Here is a 22,914-nt window from a genome sequence, read left to right as displayed (position 1 = left end):
GTGGCTCAGTCGGTTAAGTGTCTGACTCTGGATCTCAGCTCAGGTCATGATCTCAGGGTTGTGAGATCCAGCCTGAGGCTCTGTACTGGGCACAAAGCCTGCTTAAGATTCTCCCTCTCCCTTCTGCCACTTGCCCCTCTCAAAAAAAAAAAAAAAGATAGAAGAGAATTTTATAGAAGTTTATATGATGCTTCATTTGTTTTTGTTTTTTTTTAAAAAAGGAGGTAGACTATGACTCAGGCCAGTTCTATGCCTAACACTTTCATTACTTCCTATGTCTATCAGGAGAAAACCCAGGACTTTTCAGTAGTGTCATGGCCTTTCACTATCTATGAAGGCTTCCTACTTCCCGCCACATTTTTTTAGCACATTTCCTCCCACCACCCAAATCTACATTCAATCAATATTGAACTTCCTAGAGTTCAAAGAGTTTGTTTTGCTCTCTTCTTTGGCTCCAAGTCTATAGAAAAGTTTTCTTCTAGGCTAGAATACAATGATCCCTTTTTATACTGAGTCATCCTCAAAGACTCAGCTTACATACCATTTCCAAGATGATTTCATATTCCATCTTTGCTCCCACAGCAACCTGTACCTACTCTCAGTACATCTTATAACTATTATTTAAATGATAAGCTCCCTAAGAGACACGACTAAATAGCTTCCTTACAATTATGTTCTCAGAACCTAGCAAATTATGAAATGTTAATAAAGATCCTTCAATTTCTGATAGTAACTATATAACAGTGTCAATTAATCCTACCTTTTTCCAGTATTTAACCATAAAGGGAAATAACTGTCAGAACACTTCCCAGTTTCAGAAAAAGGAATTCTCATCATGCACTGTTGGTTGAAATGCAAACTGTGCAACCACTTATAGAATACAGTATGGAGGTTCCTCAAAAAGTTTAAAATAGAATTACCCTATGATCCCATAATTCCACTACTGGGTATTTACCAAAGAATATGAAAACATTAATTCAAAAAGATATTCTCATTTTATGTTTACTGCAGCACTATTTATAATAGCGAAGATATGGAAGCAATCCCAGTGTCCATTAACAAACAGATAAAGAAGATGTGGTGTGTGTGTGTGTACATGTACATATACATATACAGAGTATTACTCAGCCATTAAAAAAAAGAAATCTTGCCATTTGCAACAACATAGATGGATCTAAAGGGTATAATGCTAAGTGCAATTAGTCAAAGAGAAACAAATACTATATGACTTCACTCATATGCAGAATTTAAGAACCAAACAAAGAAAAAAAAGACACAAACCAAAAAACAGACTCATAACTACAGAGAACTGATGGATACCAGAGGGGATAATAACCACAGGTAAAGAGATAGGTGAAATACGCAAAGGGCATTACTAGTATCCTTACTGTGATGAGCACTGAGTAACACAAAGAACTGTTGAATCACTATACTCACACCTGAAACTAACATAACTAACGTAACAGTTAATTATACTGGAATTTAAAATAAAATGGAACAAAAAATAAAAATCACTGTTTTCTGAAAAAACTTCCCAGTTTCATAGGTATATCAGAGGTATAAAAAGAATATGCAAAGAACATGATATCAGAACCTATAGCAGAGGATCTTGAAAAGAGATCTCCATCTGATTAAAGGGATTTATATATTTTACGTAAAATATACTTCAAGATGTTATTTAATCCACAAATGCAATTATACACACTAAGTACACCTAAATTCAAGTCATACCGAAATACTGACTCCCATTCCATATAGAAAATAAAAGCATCCAATCTATGCTATATCTCAATTTCTGATTTCTAGTTCCACATGGAAGAGCTAGGAAGCTGCTACTCTAATCTAAAAACAAGTAAAAAGCTGAACAGACTAAAAAATGAACAACTTTTCTTGGATTACTGAGAGAAGAATATAGAACAAACTGCTGCCCAAAAGACTGGAGAGAGAGGCAAATACAGGGAGCCATGGCTTACTGAAGCAGAGAGCAGGCTATTGCCAAAGGAACCTATAACAGGACAGGGAAACCTAAACTATCATGGACAAATTCCTGGAAGGTCAGCACGTAGAAGTCTAACCATTAAAAACTCCAGGGGGACCTAGTCCCACCAGAGTGTCCACAATTTTGTGATATTTAAGTCAAGAAGCTCAACCAGGTTCTCATAGCCCATGTTGGAGAAAAATCCCCTCATATTCAAGCAGGAGAGTGAAAAAGGAACTATAATGAAATATACCAGAGCACTTTATTCTTAACAAGGCTTGGCCTCAGAAGAAACTAGTTAACCCAAGCCTAATCTGCCAGGTATTCTCAGAGCCTAACTGACCTGTGTAAGATATATCCAACTCCAGCCCACTCTAGTCATCCTGTTCCACTTAAGAGGGAAATAAAAAAAGGAGAAATATTTGTGAAGTTCACAATCCAGAGGCACAGGCAGGCTCACTAGAAGACTGAGACCTATACACAGGAATATAAAATGTTTCCCTTCCTCCCTACACCTCACTACCATATTACCAAAGGCCTATATATAGCAATTCCTTTTAGCTAGAAAATCATACCCAGTTATCAAGAAAAATTACAAGGCATACCAAAGGGAAAAAATACTGAAAAGACAGCAAACAAAAGAACTAAATACAGCAGGGATGTTAGAATTAGCACACCAGAAATTTAAAACAACTATGATTAAAATGCTAAGGGTTCTAATGGATAAAGTAGACAGCATGAAAGAACAGTTGAACAACGTAAGCAGAAAAAAACCAAAGACCCAAACAAAAAAAGCCCAAGTTCAAAAGCACCATAACAAAAATGTAAAATGTCTTTAATGAGCTTAACAGTGAACTGGAAACTGAAGAAAGAAACTGAACTTGAAGACAGATCAAAAGAAACTGTGACAACTGAAAAACAAAGAGAAAAAAATACAAAACAGAATATGCAAGCACTGTGGAAAAACTACAGAAGTATAACATGTAATGGGACTATCAGAAGAACTTGAAGACAGAATCAGAAGATATATCTGAAAATAAAGATTGAGAGTACCCCCTTTTTAATTAATATTAGACACCAAACCACAGATCCAGGAAACTCAAAAAACATCAAGAAGGATAAATGTCAAAAATAAAATAAACAAAAACCCACCAAAAAAAGCACACCAAACCAAAAAACTATGCCTAGGAATATCATTTTCAAACTACAGAAAACCAAGGATAAAGAAAAATTTTTGAAAGAAGCCAGGAGAAAAACACCTACAGAAGAACAAAAATAAATATTACATCTGACTTTTCAGAAACCGTGCATACAAGAATAGAATGAATTAGCTAAAGTATCAAAATTTAAAGAAAAAAAAAAAACCTCATCAAACTAAGAATTCTGTACCTTGTGAAATTATTCTTTAAGAGAAGAGAAAGACTCTTAGACAAATAAAAAATTGAGGGCAATCTGTTGTGAGGGCAGTCTATTGTCAGTGAACGTAACTTGCAAGAAATATTAAAAGAACTTCTTTAGAAAGAAAATTATATAGATCAGAAACTCAAACCTATATAATGACAAACTACTGAGGAAGGAATGAGTAAAAATAAAATAGCTTATTTTTCTTAATAATCACTGATCTAAAAGATAAGTTTGTTCAAAATAATAACACAATGTATTTAGTTATGAAATACTTATGTGTGTATAATTTTAAATATGTATATGCACTTATATATACATACGTGAAACAACAGCAGTGATACAAGGACAGAAGCAAGAAATTAGGATTATTTTGTTGTTATAAAGTACTCATATTCCCTGTGATATGATACAATGTTATTTAAAAGTAGACAAGGTTAAGATATAAAAACTCTAAGGGCAGCTGGGTAGCTCAGTCAGTTAAGCAGCCAACTCTTGATTTTGGCTCAAGCCAAGCTCTAAGGGTGGTGAGATCGAGCCCAGTCAGGCTCAGCACTCAAAGGAAGAAAGAACAGAAGACAGAAACAGGGAAAAGAACAAGGGCAACAAATAGAAAATAGTAACAAAACTGTTAGATATTAATCTAACTATATCAATAATCACTTTAAACATTAGTGGTCTAAATTGAAAGCACAGATTACCAGAGTGGGTCAAAAAATAAGATCCAACCACATATTATTTACATTTAAATATAAAGATACAGATGAAAAATAAAGAGGAAAAATGTATCATGCTAACAATAATCAAAAGCAAGCTAGAGTAGCTATTAATTTCAGACAGCCAACTTCAAAGCAAGGTAAATCATCAGAGTTAAAGAGTGGCACAATGTAATGATCAATACATCAATTCTCCAAGACATAACAATCCTCAAAACATAACAGTGTCAAACTCGACAAGGCAAAAACTGAAAGAACTACAAAAAAAAAAAAAAAAAAAAAAAAAAAAATTCACGAACATAATTGCAGACTTCAATACCCCTCTATCAGAACTGGACAGAACCAACAGGCAGAAAATCAGTAAAGACACAGTTGAAAAAAAAAAAAAAAGACACAGTTGAACTCAACAGCACCATCAATCAACTAGATAGAATCAACATCAATAGAATACTTCATCCAACAACAGATTACACATTCTACTCAAGTTAACATGGAACATGCATCAAGATATATGACATGCTGGGCCATAAAATACACCATAACAAATGTAAAAGAATAGAAATCATACAATGTCTACTCTCAGATTACAACAGAATTAAACCAGAATCAGAACACCTGGGTGGCTCAGTAGATGAGTGTCTCACTTTGGTTCAGGTCATGACTCTGGGGTCCTAGGATCAAGTCCCACATCAGGTGTCCCATAGAGAGGCTACTTCTCCCTCTGCCTATGTCTCTGCCTCTTTCTCTCTGTCGATCATGAATAAATAAATAAAATCTTAAAAAAAAAATCAGTAACAGAAAGATAACTGGAAAATCTCAAAATACATGGAGATTAAACAAAGCAAGTCAATAAAAAAAATCACAAGAGAAACTAAAAACCTTTTGAACTAAGTAAAAATGAAAACAATTTATCAAAATTTGCAGGATGCAGCAAAAACAGTGCTCAGAGGAAAATTTATACTTTGAATGCATAAACAAAGATAAAAAATTAATCATCTACATTCCCACTTTAATAATCCAGAAAACGAAATTAAATCCAAAGTAAGGAAAAGAAAAGAAATATGCTAACAGAAGTCCATGAATTGAAAAACAGAAACCAACAGAGAAAAATTAACGTCCAAAGCTGGTTCTTTGAAAAGATTAATAAAATCAGTACTCTTCTAGCCAGGCTAAGGGAAAAAAAAGACATAAATTACTCCTATCGCAAATGAAGTAAAGGGACATCACAACAGATCCCATGAACATTAAAAGGGTAAAAAAGATATACTATGAATAACTCTATGCCCACAAGTTTGATAACTTAGATGCAATGAACTAATTCCTTGAAAGACACAATACGCCAAAACTCACAAGAAGAAAGACAATCTGATATGAAAACTGAATAAATAACCTTCTAAAACAGAAAGTGCCAGAACCAGATTAGGTTCACTGGGGAATTCTGTCAAAAATTTAAGAAATTGCACCAGTTCTCTACAGTCTCAAAGGATCCAAGCTGTGTGTCTATAGTCTAATCTGATTAAAAGGCCCAGCTTTAAAAGCAGTAAGATCTTTCCACTTAAGACAATGCTGATAGATCTAGAAGGCACTATGCTAAGTGAGATAAGACAGAGGAAGACAAAGACCATATGATTTAACTTACATCTATAATCTTAAAAAAAAAAAAAAAAAAAACACATAAATCAGGCAAAAAGCAGAAACAGATTCATAAATACAGAGAACTGATGGCTGCTGAGGGGGAGGGAGTGGGGGCAGGATAGTAGGAGGGGCAAAATGAGTATAGGGGAGTGGGAGGTACAGGATTCCAGTTATGGAATGAAGAAGTCACAGGGATGAAAGGTACACACAGGGAATATATTCAGTGGTACTGTAATAACATTGTATGGTGACAGATGGTAGCTACACTTGTGGTGAGCATGGCATAATGTAGAAAGTTGTGAATGACTATGCTGTATACCTGAATCTAATGTAACACTATGTGCCAGCTAGATGTCAAAAAACGTATAAAATGCAAATTCAAGAAATTAAACTTTATATACCTAAAGAAATAAATATTTTCATTATTGTTTGTTTTTTAAAAAGGCTCACCTTTCCTATCAAATGATAGAATGCATGTAGAGTACGGAGCATAGTGGCTTGTCCTATGGTAAGTGTTCAAGATGTTAGGCGCTAAATAACTACACAAGGTCTATGGGCTGTGTACATATTTATCATTTATTTACACATACACTGATGCTAGAAAATTCTTCCTACACTTCTGCAAAGGAATTAAAAGGGTTGAAACAAACATTTTACATTAATTTAGTAATTTCACTCTTTCATATATAAGTATTTACTACCTATTATAGACCAGGCACTCTCATTAGGTTTCCACTCTAGTATTAAATGAACAAGACAACAAAAAAATCAAAGTGAAACAAGTCAACTGACATTAAATCCTATGATGATAAATCTAACAGGGTAATCGAGAACACAACACATGACCATTCTTTGATGAACTTGGTCAAGGAAGGCCTCTCTGATAAGGCATCACTGAGGTAACTAAAAGGAAGCCATGTGGATATTAGAGAAGGGTCACAAACAGTAGACACGAGTGTTAAGAACATTGAAACATAAGTGCAAGACCATAAAGCCAGTGTAAAGACAAGCAAGAGAAATGGAAAGGCCACACAAGTGCAAGGGAGCTCATACAGGTCCTGGCAGATCCTCAGATTTTGCTCTTAGATGGAACGCCCTTGAAAGTTCTGAGCATAAATAACATGGTTTAACTTTGATTTTAAAAAGATCACTCTGAAGGAACCTGCCTGGGTGGTATAGTTGGTTAAGCATCTGCCTCTTGGTTTTGGCTCAGGTTGTGATCTCAACTGTTGTGGGATCCAGCCCTGTCAGGCTCCTGTGCTTAGCATGAAGTCTGCTCCAGATTCTCTCTCACTCTGCCCCTCTCACTCATGCTCTCTCTTTCTCTAAAATAAATAAATCTTAGGAAAGATCAATCTGGCTGCTACATAGAAAATATACTGAAAGGCCCAAGAATGGAAGCAGCAAAACTACTGAGGAACAATTTCATTCTCTTGGCAAATGATGATGGCTTTAATTAGAGTGATAGAGGTAGAAATGGTGTAAAAGGACAAGTGGTTGAATTACGGTATTTTAAAGGTGGAGTCAACATGATTTGCTGATAACTTAAGTGAGAAACAGAAATCAAAGATGCTTCCAAAGTTTTAAAGTGGAAGAAAAAAAAAAGAGCTGCTACCAACTGAGATGGCAAAAAGATACAAGACAAGTAGATTTAAGAGGATGAAAATCAAGAGCTACTTTGGACATGTTAAGAGAATCAATCAGACATTCAATTATTGGATATATGAAGTCTACAACTTAGAGGGTAAGTTAGAGTTGGAGACAGAAATATGAGAACTATCTAGAGATAAGAGATAATGATGGGCCTGAGACCTGAGTGCTAGCTCATACCAACATGTAGAGAAAACTAAGTACTTAACAGAAATAGCCTTGATATGCACTGAACCATAAATCACTTAATACGTTTACCCATGTTCCACTTATTGTCTTGGTTATACACCTGAAAACATATCCTAAGCATTAAAGATAGGGGTGGAGAGTAAAGACCAAAGGAGGAGAAATTGAAGTTATTAGAAACTGCTTTGAAATCATTAAAAAAAAAAAAAAGTCTAAATTAGTATGTGCAAAAAGATTCTAATAATATATAAGCTTACAAAAAAATAATAATATATAAGCTTACACAAAAATACCGAGACAATATCCATACAATTGGATAAAAAGATCTGGGTTATTGTGTTAGTTCTATTTCTAGGCTCAACTACAGAATGATATGCAAATGTTAGAAATTTGTACTGTTTTTATGCACCATGGAGAATAGAAAACACTAAGAATACCTAAAAACAAATGGGTAACTTCTTTACTTTTATATAATCGCCATTTAAAATGCACCCTCCTCCCTAGTTAAAGGATGTCAAATGCAAATGTGTCTCCAAGTGCCCCCAAAAAATCATACTTCAATAAATGTAAGATGCTGCCATTAATCAAAGACCCTAGTTAATTCTTAGGTAAAGCCAAGAATCCTTCATTATCTATTTTGTAAATCCAGACTCAGAAAATTATAGAACCTGGACCTATTTACCTTACTAAACTACTGCCTGATTATGGTTTCCACAGGTATAGGAATTTGAGAAATGGGGGCAGAAATGAAGACTCAGAACTACATTCCAGCGATTATGTGTGGAACCTTACATACCGTTATCAAGACATCATAATTTCCTGCTAGTCCATGTTAACATGGCCAAGTTAAACAGTTTAACAGTTCACTGAACTCAACCAGAACTCCAGAGTTTGATCTGGAATCTTGTGAGAAATATCCTATTATGCCTCGCATTTTTGTCATCCTTGATTCTTACTACATAGTGCCAAACTTCACCTACCCTTTTCTATTCTTTACTATTATTACTTCATCCCACTAATCTACTCTACTACAATCTCTAGAAAAAAACATTTATAATACAGGTTGTCCTTAATCTGCAACTGCTTTATATAATGGTCCTGGTCCCTCCACCTCTTAGCTTTCACTAAAGCCTGGCATACCCCAAAAGGCACTGCCTATCTTTTACCTTTTCTGTGAACTGACAACTAAAACACATTATTCTTCTAATTCCTTATATTTAAAGCAATATCCATTAAAACAAAATATAACACAAACAGAACTTGTACTTTGAAAGTCATGTTATCTATGTGAATACCTTTCCTCTCTCTTCTGGTAAATTATACCCATTATACTAACAGCTTCATTTTGCACCCAGGTGACTGAGTCACCTGGATGCCGACTTCGATGCCGGTGTTCACAATCTATCCCAACACTTTAGCTCCCTCTTATCCAAAATACTTGACTTTCTTCAAAAAGGTTCACCTCCTCTGTCAGCCAACCATGACTGCAGGCATATTAAACACCCATCCCATGATCATCACCATCCACCATTCTAAAAATTTTATTTACACTGAACTATCTCTATGACCTATCAGGCTTTTTGTAACCAACCCAACTCTTGTGCCTGGCCCCACAACCTATCCAATCATGGTATGCACCAATGACATATAAATTCAACTCCTTCAGTGTTAACAACCTATGCACATGCCATTAGCATACTGCCCCATCTGCTCTGCTAACACCCAACCTTGAAATACCATGCCACTTTTCTGGCTAGTAAAGGGTCTTTAAACTCCAACTATGATAAGTTTCCTAACTTCAACCAGCTGCTCAGTAGCACAAGACTCAATATTTGGTCTATTTCTTCATTCATTCCCCCTAGTCACTTTCAAAGTTTTCATAGTCTCCTCAGTTCCCTAATCAAACCCTGTTTCCCAAACAATATTAAAACATTTTTCTTAAAAAGTTACATGATCACAAAGTTACAGTTTTTAAAAATCACTTAATTAGGATGGTTAACTATCAAAAACAGATAATTACAAGTACTGATGAGAATGTGGAAAAATTATAACCCTTGGTTGGAATGTAAAATGGTACAATCCCTATGAAAAACAGTACGAAGTTTCTTCAAAAAATTAAAGAATTACCATATGATCCAGCAATTCTACTTGTGGGTATCTATCCAAGGAAATGAAGTAGAGTCTCAGAGCAATTTAGACACCCATGTTCATGACAGATTAACAATAGCAAAAACGGGACGCCTGGATGGCTCAGCAGTTGGGCGTCTGCCTTTGATTCAGGGCGTGATCCCAATCCAGGGATTGGATCCCACGTCGGGCTCCCTATGGGCAGCCTGCTTCTCCCTCTGTCTTTGTCTCTGTCTCTATCTGTGTCTCTCAGGAATAAATAAATAAAATCTTTAAAAAAAAAAAAAAATCGCAAAAACATGAAAGTAATCCAACTGTCCATTGATGGGTGAAAGGATGAATAAAATGCCAAACATACACACACACACACACGAATATTATTTGGCCTTAAAAAGGAAGAAAATTCTGACACATGTCACGGTGTGGATGAACCTCGAGGACATTACACTAAATGAAATAAAGCCATCACAAAAAGACAAATATATATGATTCCCTTTGTATGAGGCAGAATTTAATAGTCTAATCAGTGTGAAAATCAGACACATAAAATAGAATGATGGTTGCTGGCAGATGGGGAGAAGGGGGAATTGGGAGTTATTGTTTAAAAGATAGTTTCAGTATTGCAAGACGAAGAGAACTGTAGAGATGATGGTGGCAAATGGTTGCATGCATCATTGAACTGCACAGTTAAAAATAATAAAGATGATAAATTATGTGTATTTTACCACAAAATTTTTTTTTTGCCAAATGAAAAAAAAAAGGTTACATGGACACATAAATTTGAGAAATACATCTTACAGTCCCTTCTTGGAGATTCACAATGTATAACACCACTTTAAAGTATATTTCCACCATTTTCAGTAAAGAAACCTGTTTAACTTTGCAGTTTCCAAACTTACTCAACAATTGAACCTCCTTTTCAAGAAATGTGTCATATCATCTCAAAGGAGACAAACAGTGGTACAGCAGATCTAAACGAATTTACTGAGAAAATTCTTTGAGAATGACTTGACTTCCTCATTCACACCTACAAACATAGTTAACATCACATATCCATCTTTAGCTCCTTCTAGTAGTTTCGGAAGATAGGGGCCTTCGCTCTTATTCAAAAGCGATCCCTATACCTATTTCTTCTTTCCAACCCTTACTACCTTAAAAACCTTGCTTCAGTAATTACCATTTTCCTATTAACTTAAACTTCTTAAATTCCTACAACCAATCACTGAAGTCTTAACTATTTCACTTTCCAAATATTTTTCTTACATCCAGGGAATGTTATCCTGAATTCCTATCACTGTCCTTCTTACGGCTTTCATGGACTGAACTATTGAAGCCCTGATCACCCTACCACCACACACTTCTCTTGACCATAAACACTTCTCTTCAATTGTGTTTCTCTGCTGCCAATACTATTAAAATTTTATGTCTAACAAGATTACTACACTCTCCTTAGCAAATTCTTTTTTGACCCCCAAATACCTATGAAACAGGCCTAGGCCCTTCACATAGCATGCAAGGCTTTAACCCTATCAAGTCTTATCTCCTTTCAATTTCCTGTCTTTCAATCAGTTTATGATTTAAAAATCCTCAACTACCTACTGTTCCCTAAGCTCACTGTGCCGATTTATAACTTTACCCAAACTTCTGCCTAGAACAACCCTGCCAATGCTTTCTGCTACTTAACTCCCAATTACACTTCAAGATTTAATTTGGCCGTCCCTGGCCACCCCTACTTCCCTGCATTAGGCTCCTACTATATACCTAGGTAACTCAATACTCCTTTATGTTCCTGTTGCATCCTAAGTATCCTTCTACTATGATGATTGATGATTTGCTTTCCTGTCCTTCACAGTGATTAGACTATTCTGTGGGCTAGGAACTTATTATGAAGCAACTTTGGTTTGTTTTTTGGATTTTTAAAAAAGATTTTATTTATTCATTCACGAGAGACACAGAGAGGGAGAAAGGCAGAGACTCAGGCAGAGGGAGAAGCAGGCTCCATGCATGAAGCCTGATGTGGGACTCAGTCCCAGGACCCCAGGATCACATCCTGGGCCGAAGGCAGGCACTAAACTGCTGAGCTACCCAGGAATACCCCATGAAGCATCTTTGTATCCACAACACATCACCAGCTGCCTTATATATAGTAAATATTTAATAAGTGATTATTAACCTGAATTCTTTCCCCTATTTTTCCACAACTGCTAGGTAACCAAAAAGACATTAGAATCCAGGAGTATACAACTACCTACCTAAAAGTAGAAATCTAATGATATGGTACCAAAGTTTAAAGGAATTTTTTTGGTAGGAAAAATATAAGAAAGTTCCTCTCTCGCAATTGGTTTTTTTAAATTGTATTACTCTTATATTTGGAAATTATTTTCAAATAATATAACACCTTTAAAGCAATCTAGGGTAACTTAAAAGACACCACAGCTACAACCAAGATACACTTACATTCGGCTAGCTTCGATGTCGTCAGACTGAGGTTCTCCTGGCGATCTGTAAAATGCAATTGAGGAAAATTAAGCAAAATATTCCATATTCCAAAAAGGGGCAGACATATTATATTAGAAGACAAATTTGAAAACAAGATTTAACTGTTAACAATTTTAAAAGTAACTAAAGATTTTAACAGAAGAAAAAGTTATCAAATGAGATTGCCATTCAACACGTTTATTATAAAAGCTGGACTAATATAAAAGTCAGTGCATTTTTTTAAGGTAACTGTAAACACTGTATTTAGATACCAACATACAAAGCAGTATAATGTATAATAAATCACAGTTATTCACAAAGTCAAATATTTATAATAAAAACATACAACTATGAAACTTTCTACAGTCAAATACTGGTTATCCAAAATATTCCAAGTATTCATTTACTGGTATTCACAGTCCCAAACTGTACTTAGATCAGGGGTCAGCAAACTATTTCCTGGACAACAAAGTAGGGCCTGGGTCAGTCACCTATTTTTGTTGTATTATTAGAATACAGCTATGCCCCACAAAGTATTTGTGGACCATTAAGTATTCATTATCTGGACCATTAAGAAAAAGTTTGCCAACTTATGCTCTAAGTAATTCAAATTTAAATCTAATAGCCTTAATGAATTTTGAGACACTTTAAGTGAGATTTATCATTCTAATCATTATTATCTTGGTTCAACAATGAAATTAACTTTCCCTGAAAATATCCTGGGGCAAGATGCACTACATATCAAAAGTATACCAAGCTGGGGTATTAAAATTTTACTATGGATAATTATGAACTGATTTGTTATTAATAGTTGCCAGTTGTTTTCTATTATTTTTTAAATATACTATCTTGCATAGAAATATTCAAAACTCTTAGGCACTAAAAAGTCTGTTATTTTTATTTTGGGGTATGAATCAATTTTGCCTATTTCTACTATGGTGTTAAAAAAATAAACTCCTGTTACCCTATTCAGTTTTATAAACAGCATCAGTATATTAAATCAATAGAATACTGATTGCTAACACTCAAATTCTCAATTTTTTTAAGAGATCAAAAGCTAAATGACATTTACAATAACCTGATTTCTAAATCTATCACTGACTTGAGACTAATCTTGAACAATTTTAACTAAAGAATCTTAAAATCAGAGCCACATCAAAAAAAAAAAAAAGGTAACAAAAACTGTTTTCCACATTTCTTAGCTGTTAAAAATCTGATTTATTAGACTATGAAAATTACCCCTCATTGCAGTTCATTCAGAGTCCAAGGCCAAGAATGCAAAAAAAAAAAAAAGAAAAAAAAAAAAGAGACTCCAGCAGCTCAAATATTTTAGAACCTCTTTGCAGTATATTTATTTTCAATTTTGCATAGTTATATTAGAACTAAAAACTGGGGCATGCTGGAGGTGGCAGGTGACTTGGCACTGACACAAATGCAAAAATTTCACTCCACCCTCTCCCCCAGGGAGCAAGCAAATCACCTTTGTGACACACCTGGTCTCCACCAGCCTTGTGGGTAAGTACCCCAAGATTGCTTCCAAACTTGTTTGTATGTCTCAGACAGAAGAGCTAAAAACTGATGATACCCCCATGTACCAGCTGACTCATTTTTGAAAGTGCGACCCTCCAGCATCAGATGTCATACTGTAAAGGAGGCAGAGCAGGCTTGCAAAACAAAAAATAAACCTGCTGGCACTAAGGGAAGAAAGGCAGATTAGAAGCTTTCAAACACGCAGGCGGCAAAACTTTCAAAATTAATAGGGAAAGAGAGAGAGGGAAAAAAATGAGGACACAATGACAGGAAAATTAAAATACTACTGCAAAAAGGTAAGACATAAGCAAGAAGGAAAACAAATTGGGAGTCTTAAAAGCACAATATACACTACAAAGTTTTAAGAAATGGGATTGAAATTAAATACATCATCAAATGGTAGTTTTCCAATTTCTGTTCCCTAAACAAAAGAGTATGTAAACATTAGCATCAAACTGTCACCAAATTATTGTAAATATATAAGTGGATTATCATTTAATATTAACATATATTCAAGTGAGCTTCAAAAAACCATTTATATGTCAAACCAAGTAATTTAAACAAATTCAGTCTAACAGAAGGATAGAATATGAAAGAATTGAAAGAGATATTACCCTAAAAGAGGTCTATCCTGGGCCTCTTAAACATTGTTATTAGCGCAAGTTGTTTTCTACTCAAAATGGAAATTATTTTTAATTAAGAGAAAAGTGAATATACAAATAACTAAGAGAAACACTTTTCTTACAGTAATATGCTAAAGTACACAGTTGAATAAATTTCTAGTCATTCTGCTTATATTTCTGTAATATTATGAATAGCTTACCTAAACATATCTTAGTTACCATTCAGATTCCCAAAACTATTAAATTAACATCTAGCAATAGTTTCCAAGCTTCACTTTGGCCCCACTATAGAGTCTCTTTATTCGTTACTGTCCAGTTTTTGGAAGTAAGGGTCTAGTACATGTTCATTGTTTTACCAAATTCAGGATATAATCAAAGGGGAAAAAAAACTCAAAAGTACAGATTTAGGTTAACCTAAAGTTTGTCACAGTAACAAACCAGAAAAGGAATTTTAAAACAAACAATAAGTAACATTAAAAAATAAAAATAAATCTTAGAAGAGTCTCTATTTTAGGTCTTGATTTGGATTACAGAAAAGTAATCACAAAATACTTCCTACTCTACTGCAGTATGAGCCAGAACATTCAAATGGAGGCTCACTTCCAATAATAACAGGTGTAGCTTATCCAGCATGCAAGCCACTCCTTTTACCTCCACTGTAACGCTCTACAAGAGTAAATTACATCAGTTTTATTAAACCTGTAAAAATTTCTAAAGCAGCATTTGAGTTAAAACTCTCACCACATTAAATGCACATTGAGCATTTTTTCATAGCTTTTATAATGTTCAGAATGATATTTTTTATTTAAAAGCCTGACATTCTTGAAAAATACTTTCCTGTTTACTTATACAGATAGATCCGGGGGGGGGGGGCATAAAATATTTCAGGAAGGATATTAAATGGAGAAGCACATCAACACTTAGGTATACTACTTATTCCTGCCAACTATACATTTTCTTCATTTTGTACAGTATGTATTTTACTTTACAGTAACAGCCTTTTAAAGGCTGTAAAATAACATTCAAAATTACCTTTTACAAGCTGTGGCCATTCGGTGACATCAGGGTGATCACAGCTTTGAGTCACTGATTAAAAACAGGTTGTCACACCAGTTTAGCTGCTAACTTGATCTGATCGTAGGTTTAATAACTCTAATAAATTAAACAAACCTTTAGTTAGAACACTTTAATATATAAACCCAATCCATTGTTCAAAACATAATCTTCAAAGCTTTAAATTAGGTGTCAATGCAACATTCTTCAGAAGAGTAATTATTATAGAAATGCTTTTAAAGACTGTTTTCCAGCATTATTTTTTTCCCCCTTAAATGATCTCTTGAGAAAATGTGGTGATAATCTCTTATACTTTTATGGAGTGCTACAGTTTACAAAAGCACTTTGGTGAAGAGTTATCCTGCTTGAGTCTCATGACAACTTTGGCTCTACCTGATCACGAAAGATACTAGAATAAGAATTTAAGAAAAACAAAAAAACAAATTAAGCAGACTGAGAGTGATTAATGGACTCACTCAAGATTTTAGAATTAGTGTTGAACCTTGGATTAAAACTCAGATCTACTGACCTGCTATCCAGGGTTGGAATTTTTTGGTTTTAGTTTTTACTATACAGAGTTTCATTAAGTATATGTATGTAACTGAGCAAATATTTAGAATATGGACTGAGATCCCACTTTTTGGCAATTGTTTAAATGAGACTAACAGTCATAGGGTTTTCCAGGTAGCTAAATGCTTAACGGATAATTTATATATACACACACACACACACACACACACACACACACATTCAAGTCTAGTCCCACTTATTCTATATTTAGTAGGGTAATCAAACATTAGCCCAAACCTCTTGGGGTACTTCATGAAAATGTGTTCTATTCTTTCTCAACCATAAACCCACTAATACTCAATTCCATGAAAGAGATTGGCAAAATATAAAAATACGTCCTCCTCCCTCAATCTAGTTATCTTTTGATCCCTTTACTTGGCCTTATCTGAACTTTCTTGATTGTCATGGTTCAAACTTACCAAGCATCCTAATCCTATATATAGTTCTGGCAAAGATCTGAAATAACCCAGGATCGAGAACTCTTTGTGCAAGTAGTTCTTCCCCTTGATTATTTCCCTATCAAACTGTATAGCCAAGGCCAAATCTGAAAAGTGAATTGAGGAAAAATGAGAAAAAAATACCCTTGATAATTAACACTTTCAAAGTGACAAGAGACAATCATAGAAGGTGGTTACTGGCATGGACCCAAAACCCAATATAAAATAGTAAAGTATCTGAAAATACCAAGAGAAGAGTCAAAATGTTCAGTGTTGCAGCAGCCTAAAAACTTGGCTTCAAATTCAGATAAGGGTGAAGACTGGCCTTAGTCTCTTTAGTCTATATAAATAACTTTAGGAGACTACAGTAAGTAAGACTTATTACCCCTGAAAGAAATAATTTCCCAATCAGAGCTACCAGTCTCCTAATGAGAGCCTAAGACATTCCTGAAGTCAAATAAGGAAGAGGCATTGGCATCCCTGAAATGAACAATGTCCTCTCTTGGGTTCTCTCTCATAAGACTAGACTAAATGTGTATGTAGATTTAAAAGATTCAAAGAAGTCTAACTTTCTAACATGTCACCATAAAAATAATAAAGTTAAAATCTCTTGACTAATCAATTGAGGTAAATTAATTCATTAAAGACCAACATGTATTTTGAAAATTATTGAGTCAAGTTCTAGGCTCCTCTTTTATGAGGTCCAGTATTCCAACAGAGCACAAACAAGCTCAAGCTCCAGAGCCAACCTGGATTCAAGTTCCTGTTTGGTTATTTCCTAGATGGCAATTCTTGGCCAAGTTCCTTAACCATTCTGAGCCTCACTGCATTCATAGGGAAAACTAAGATGAGAGTAGTGTCTTTTTCAGAGGGCTGTCCTGAAGATGAACAAACCAACACATAATTTGCTCAGAACAGTACCTGGCACATAGTAAGAGCTCAACAAATTGAAGCTACTATTAACTCATATCGTCTAACAGCCAAACCTGCCCCCTTCAATCTTCTCATACGTAAGATTTCACTTCTTATAACACACTAACCTCTTCTGATTTCTTTCAGGATCCCACTTATGTCCCTCATAGTCTACCTGGTAGCACAGTGACTTAACACCTAGCACAATGCTTTAAAAATGGTAGGCACCCAAATTTGCTGAAAATGTTTGTCACTATTCTAACCATGACATTAAGATATACATGCAGTTTTGAATTCCAAAATATAAAAATAGCAACATACCATATTTCGCCAAACTTCTGAGGAGCTGGTGAATTCTAAAATCAGGTTCTTACAGATTTTTAACCTAAAATATAAAACACCTCACTCAATTCTTTTCACAAAAACTGGATAAACTAAAAAAAAAAAAAAAAAAAAAAAAATCCCCAAAAAATCCATTGAAAGGAAATTCATTTTTTGTAATATTTATGAATATCCAAAACCATACAAGTGTCCCTAATGCTGTTGCCAGGACACATGCAAGGGTGGTTAGACAGGTTCTGTTGCCTTGGTGCTTTCAGCTGGCAGAGCCATATTTTCCATATTCATCCACAGAGCTGACAGCATACCATTTCTTTATTCTTTCCTCCCTCCAAAAGGGCTGAGAATATATAAAAACTGTTTGACTATATGCCTCTAATTCCTTTAGACACCTATAACCATTTAGCTTTTATTTAAATTCTCTATGCTGAGCATCTGTTATGTTAGGTACATTATACAGGCATGTGCCCCCTGCCTCCTAGATTAGAAACCTTGGGCAAGTCCTTTTGTCTTTTGAGTCAGTCTCAGGCCTCAGGTTGTTGTGAATTTTAGAGAAAATGTTTTCAAAGTATGTAGGACAATGCTTACTGGTACTTAAAAGAAGCTCAATACACAGCAATGATTATTTCTTTAAATCAAATATTTAACATGTCTATCAAAACTTGATTAAAAAACCAAATTCTGAGCTTAAAGCATGTGTCCAAACAATCACTATAAATTCTTAACTCATTTGTTAATGATCAGAGCATTTCTCAGTGGAATAAGAACTACAATCTTTTAATCCATCTCCTTTAATCAAGAAGAAACCAACTCCCAAAGACTAAGAAAATCACTCAGTGGCCTAAAGATTGATGGTAGAAAATGAATGCACAGCATATAAACACATCTTTTTTCAATTACCCAAGTTTTAAGACCTTAGAGGACCAAGTCTCAATCTATTCAGGAATAGAATCAGCTGGGGAAATCTGTAAAAAGTGGATACTTGATCTTTACTTTCAGAGACGGATTCAGTAGACAAAGTAGAATTGTAGAAAGCATGAATTGTATTTTTAACATATATTTCAGGCAATACACAGATCTCAATTTGAAAAACCTTGCCTTAGAAGATTAAGAACACAAAATCACAGGGAAATATACCAAATCTAGAATGATACAGGATAAATAAGACAAACTGTAAGAACCAGAAATGTTAGTCTCTTTGCAAACCATTAGCACCCTAACGACTTTATTGTTGTATCTGTGTCCCTCTTCAACAGATGGCTCAGTCTAATAATTAATAATCTAAGAAATCCAACCTAATTAAGAAATGCCTTTACTGGTATACATTCATCTGCCCCTCTAATATTTTCATTATTCTTACAATGGTCCATCTGCCTACTCTCACACTATATATGCACAACACAAATATACATATGTCTCTATATTATTATTACTACATCTGGTATGTGCTTCAACTCCTCTCCAACAGCCTATTTCCTTCACCTCCTTCTAAGCCTAGGTGAAAACTTAATTTCAAGGACTACCTTTTCTATTACTTTTTTGTTGTGTTCCCTCAGCACTTCTCTTCTCCTTTGCACCATGGTTATGTCTTAAATTTATAGGTAAAGCTACTTGTAGCTTTGTAGATTTATAAATATCACAACTCACCGAAGACTGCTCTCATCCATTCTGTAAACTAAAATGTTTAAATACTCCTTTCATATATAATCCCCACACAATACCCTCAACTTCATTAACCCCTGTTGAGTTGTGAATCAACACAACCCCTCCGAAAGACCTGAAAACCATGAGCTCAGCTGCTAACATACAAAACCTTTCACCTAACATTTCTTATAGAAGTCATCATCATTCCTGTGTATTCTAAATCCGGTGGCCCCAATCCTACTTTATTTCTATAGCATTTCACACCACTAATCACTCCTCATCTGCCTCTCACTTCCATAATGCTGTACACCCCCCCCCCCCCGGCCCCATATTCTTCTACCTGTCACAGCAACTAGGTCTTCTGCTAGTTCATCTTCCTACCTTTCATTCTTGGTCACCCAAGTTTCTTGCACTAGCCCCTTTTCTTAACCTAAATTAATTATCTGTGCAATGTCATCTATTTCTATAACTCCCCTATACTTAGTACCCTTAACTCTACATCTTTATGCCTTTATCTCTTGAGTTATAACTATAAGTCTGCTACTCTCAATTACCAATCGTACACAGATATTCGGATATATTATTAGCATTAAAATCAAACTCAGTTATTTCCCAAAAAACTCACTCCACCCTAAATGTGCCTGATCTTGCTGTTCTTCTAGTTACAAACTAAAATTGTTGCCACTCTTTATTTTTTCCCTCTCATTTTTATTTAGCCTTTATATTTATTTAGCCTAACCATCAGTTGATAATTTAACCTTCAAATTCTTAATCATTCATTCAAAAAAATGTCCACTAGTGGAAACTAATACAATGTTATACATCAAGTATATCTCAATTTTAAAAAGTGTAAGAGATTTTGAGTGCCTATGAAGTGGATAAAAACAGTGAAAGAAACTAGACATAATCTCTTATCCTCATGTAATGGGCAAACTGGGCACTATTAATAAAAACCACAATAAATTATGCAACTGCAATGGATAATGCTGTTCTGAGGGAGAAACATAGGATATGATAAGTGTATACAGAGTTCTCACTTAATTTGGGAGGACAGGAAAGGTATTCTTCATGAGGTGACATATAAACTAAGCTGTAAGACATTTATCACACATATTAAGAAAAACCCAGTGAGATGATAATGGCTCTGCCAGTCCAGTCACCCTAATTGGAAAATTTTGAGTCATACTCTAAAGGCCCCTTTCCCAGTATAGTAAATTGCTCACCCAATGCTACCAATTCTACCTCAGAAATCCCCTATATTTCAACACTTTCAAAATAAAGCCAAATCTCCCAAACATTTCAGACCAAACTATACACAATTTGGCCCAAACTTGTCAGTCCAGACTAGACCATTCATTGTTACACTTCTAATGCTTGAAGATGCTCACAGAATAAACATCTTACAAAAGAGGAGTTTTCTCTTTGGTGATTTGCTTTAGGTCATTTAACTAGTAAATATAAGGTTATGATTCAAACCCAAGTTGTCTTAGCCATACTCCTTCCCTTGTACCACCCTTCTAATTTAAAATCAAACCCTATAAATTTTATCTTTGAAATCACTCTTCCTTTTTTTTCTCCATGCACACCAAAACAGTACAGACCCTCATTACTTCATCTGGTTTCCTATTTGCCTTTATCCTTTACTCCCTCTATTGGAATTATCTTCCAGACTTAGGCCATATCGCTGTAAAGCTCAAAATATTCTATGCTTCCCCAATACCTAGAAGATAAATTTCAAACTCCACATATCATATGAAATCCTTGCCACTGACCCCGACCCATTCATATAAGTCTTACTGACTTATAGTGATTATAGGTGATTAAAAAAGAAACAATGACTGGCACTTCAAATTTGATAAAACTATAAATGTACAGATCAAAAAAACACATGCAAAAAGAAAAACTGAGCAAATCCTAAGCAGGATAGTCACAAATGAAATCAGTGATAAAGAGAAAATCTTAAAAGGGGGAGGGAGGGGAAGAAAAGACTTCAAATACAGGGAAAGAAGGTAAGCATAACCACAGACTTCTCATCAGAAACAAAGGCTAACATGGAGCACCTAGGTTGCTAAGTTGGTTAAGTGTCTGACTTGGTTTCTGGCTCAGGTCGTGATCTTGGGGACACAGGATCAAGCCCTGCACTGGGCTCCAGGCTCACTCACTGTGAAGTCAGCTTGAGATTCTTTCCCCCTCTCTCTTCCTCCTCCACTGCCCTCCCCCAGCTTATGCACACATGCTCTAAAATAAATAAATAAATAAAATCTTTAAAAATGTATATAAATTTTTTTTTAAAAAAAGAAACAAAGACTGAAAAAAAGGTCAATCTAGAATTATGTATCAAGTGAAACTGCCCTCCAAAATAATGAAGAGAAACTACTATACAACTACTAGAATGGCTATATCAAAACAACTAAATGTTAACAACATTAGGCAACAGGAAATCTCATTGATTGTTAGTAGGAGTATAAAACAAAACAAATGAATTTGGGGAAAAGATCTGGCATTATAATTACCCTATAACCCAAAAATTACATTCCTAGGCATTTACCCAAGAGAAAAGATATTATATTCACACAAACTTTAAAGAATTATTCATTTTAGCTTTATTCATAACAGCTAAGAACTGAAAACAGTATAAGAATGAAGGTACAAACAACTTATACATGCAGTAACACGGATGAATCTCAAAAATACTATGCTGAGTAAAATAATTTGTATGAATTAATATACCATTCATATGAAATTCTAATGCAAGCTAAACTAATCTAAGATGAAAGTTATCAGAACAATGGTTGATTTGGAGGAAAAAACTGACTAGAAATGGGTATAGGTTGGATTGCAAAGGTGTACACGTTTGTCAAAACTCTCATGGAATGCTATGTATATTTGGCAGATTTTATTTTCCAAATATGGTCAGCACACAATATAATCCATAACACATGCTATTCTTACAAGCTTAACACTGACATTCTCCCATCAGGTGGTGGGGTCTATGTCCCTTCTTCTTGAATATGAGTGGCCTCTGCGATCTTTGAATCAAGAGTATGGTGCTGTGTGACTTAATGCTAGGTTATAAAAATGCCATGTACTTCCGCCTTGCTCTTTTAAGATACTCTTAGAATTTAGTCACCATATATTGAATAAGTCAGCCACCTGGTAAGGAAGCCAAGCAACCACATATAAAGGCAACATTTAAGTGTTCTAGATCTGAACTCTAGCTGAAGTCCTAAGAGCCAGCATCAATCTCCAGATTTGTGAACCATCCTTCAGATAATTCTAGCCTCCAGTTATCAAGTTACACCAGTTATCAAGCCACTGTGACATACTTGAAGCCAAGACAAAGCTGTACCTTCCAGTACGCACAAAGCACAGACTCATAAGCAAACTAAATGCTGATGTTTAAGGGTGATTTATTACACAGAAATAAATAACTGGAATAATATACTAAAATCAGTTAAATTCAATATACTAAAGTTATCTAATAATAAATTACTAAGCTTTAGTTAACAACATACATGCTGAAGTTAAGGATGAGGAAAAATAACTGCAACTTACTTTGAAAAGCCTCTAAGAATTAAAACAAATAATGGACAGATACAACACAAAGAAAAATGTTAATTGTGGAATTATATTCT

At 34.8% G+C, this 22,914-nt stretch overlaps 1 protein-coding gene across 9 annotated transcripts in view; it reads right to left on the bottom strand.

Moving 5' to 3' along the window:
- The window catches only part of UBE3A (ubiquitin protein ligase E3A), a 95,343-nt gene that overhangs the window by 56,001 nt on the left and 16,428 nt on the right, over positions 1–22,914 (bottom strand). For 2 of the 9 annotated variants that reach the window (XM_041751408.1, XM_041751410.1), the window contains exons 2-5: positions 17,618–17,681; positions 15,357–15,476; positions 13,652–13,865; positions 12,151–12,195 (exon numbers count right to left, since the gene is read on the bottom strand). In XM_041751408.1, coding sequence (XP_041607342.1) covers positions 12,151–12,195; positions 13,652–13,803 — 197 coding nt within the window. In that variant the 5' untranslated portion in view covers positions 13,804–13,865; positions 15,357–15,476; positions 17,618–17,681. Of the gene's footprint in view, positions 1–12,150; positions 12,196–13,651; positions 13,866–15,356; positions 15,477–17,617; positions 17,682–22,914 lie in introns of those variants that run through there. The other 7 variants (XM_041751413.1, XM_041751418.1, XM_041751409.1 and 4 more) reach the window with 6 other exon arrangements.

The sequence above is a fragment of the Vulpes lagopus genome, chromosome 4 (genome assembly GCF_018345385.1).
Source record: "Vulpes lagopus strain Blue_001 chromosome 4, ASM1834538v1, whole genome shotgun sequence".
Lineage (NCBI taxonomy): Eukaryota > Metazoa > Chordata > Mammalia > Carnivora > Canidae > Vulpes > Vulpes lagopus.
The sequence above is the reverse complement of the archived record's forward strand: the minus strand, read 5'-3'. Positions and strand labels throughout refer to the sequence as shown.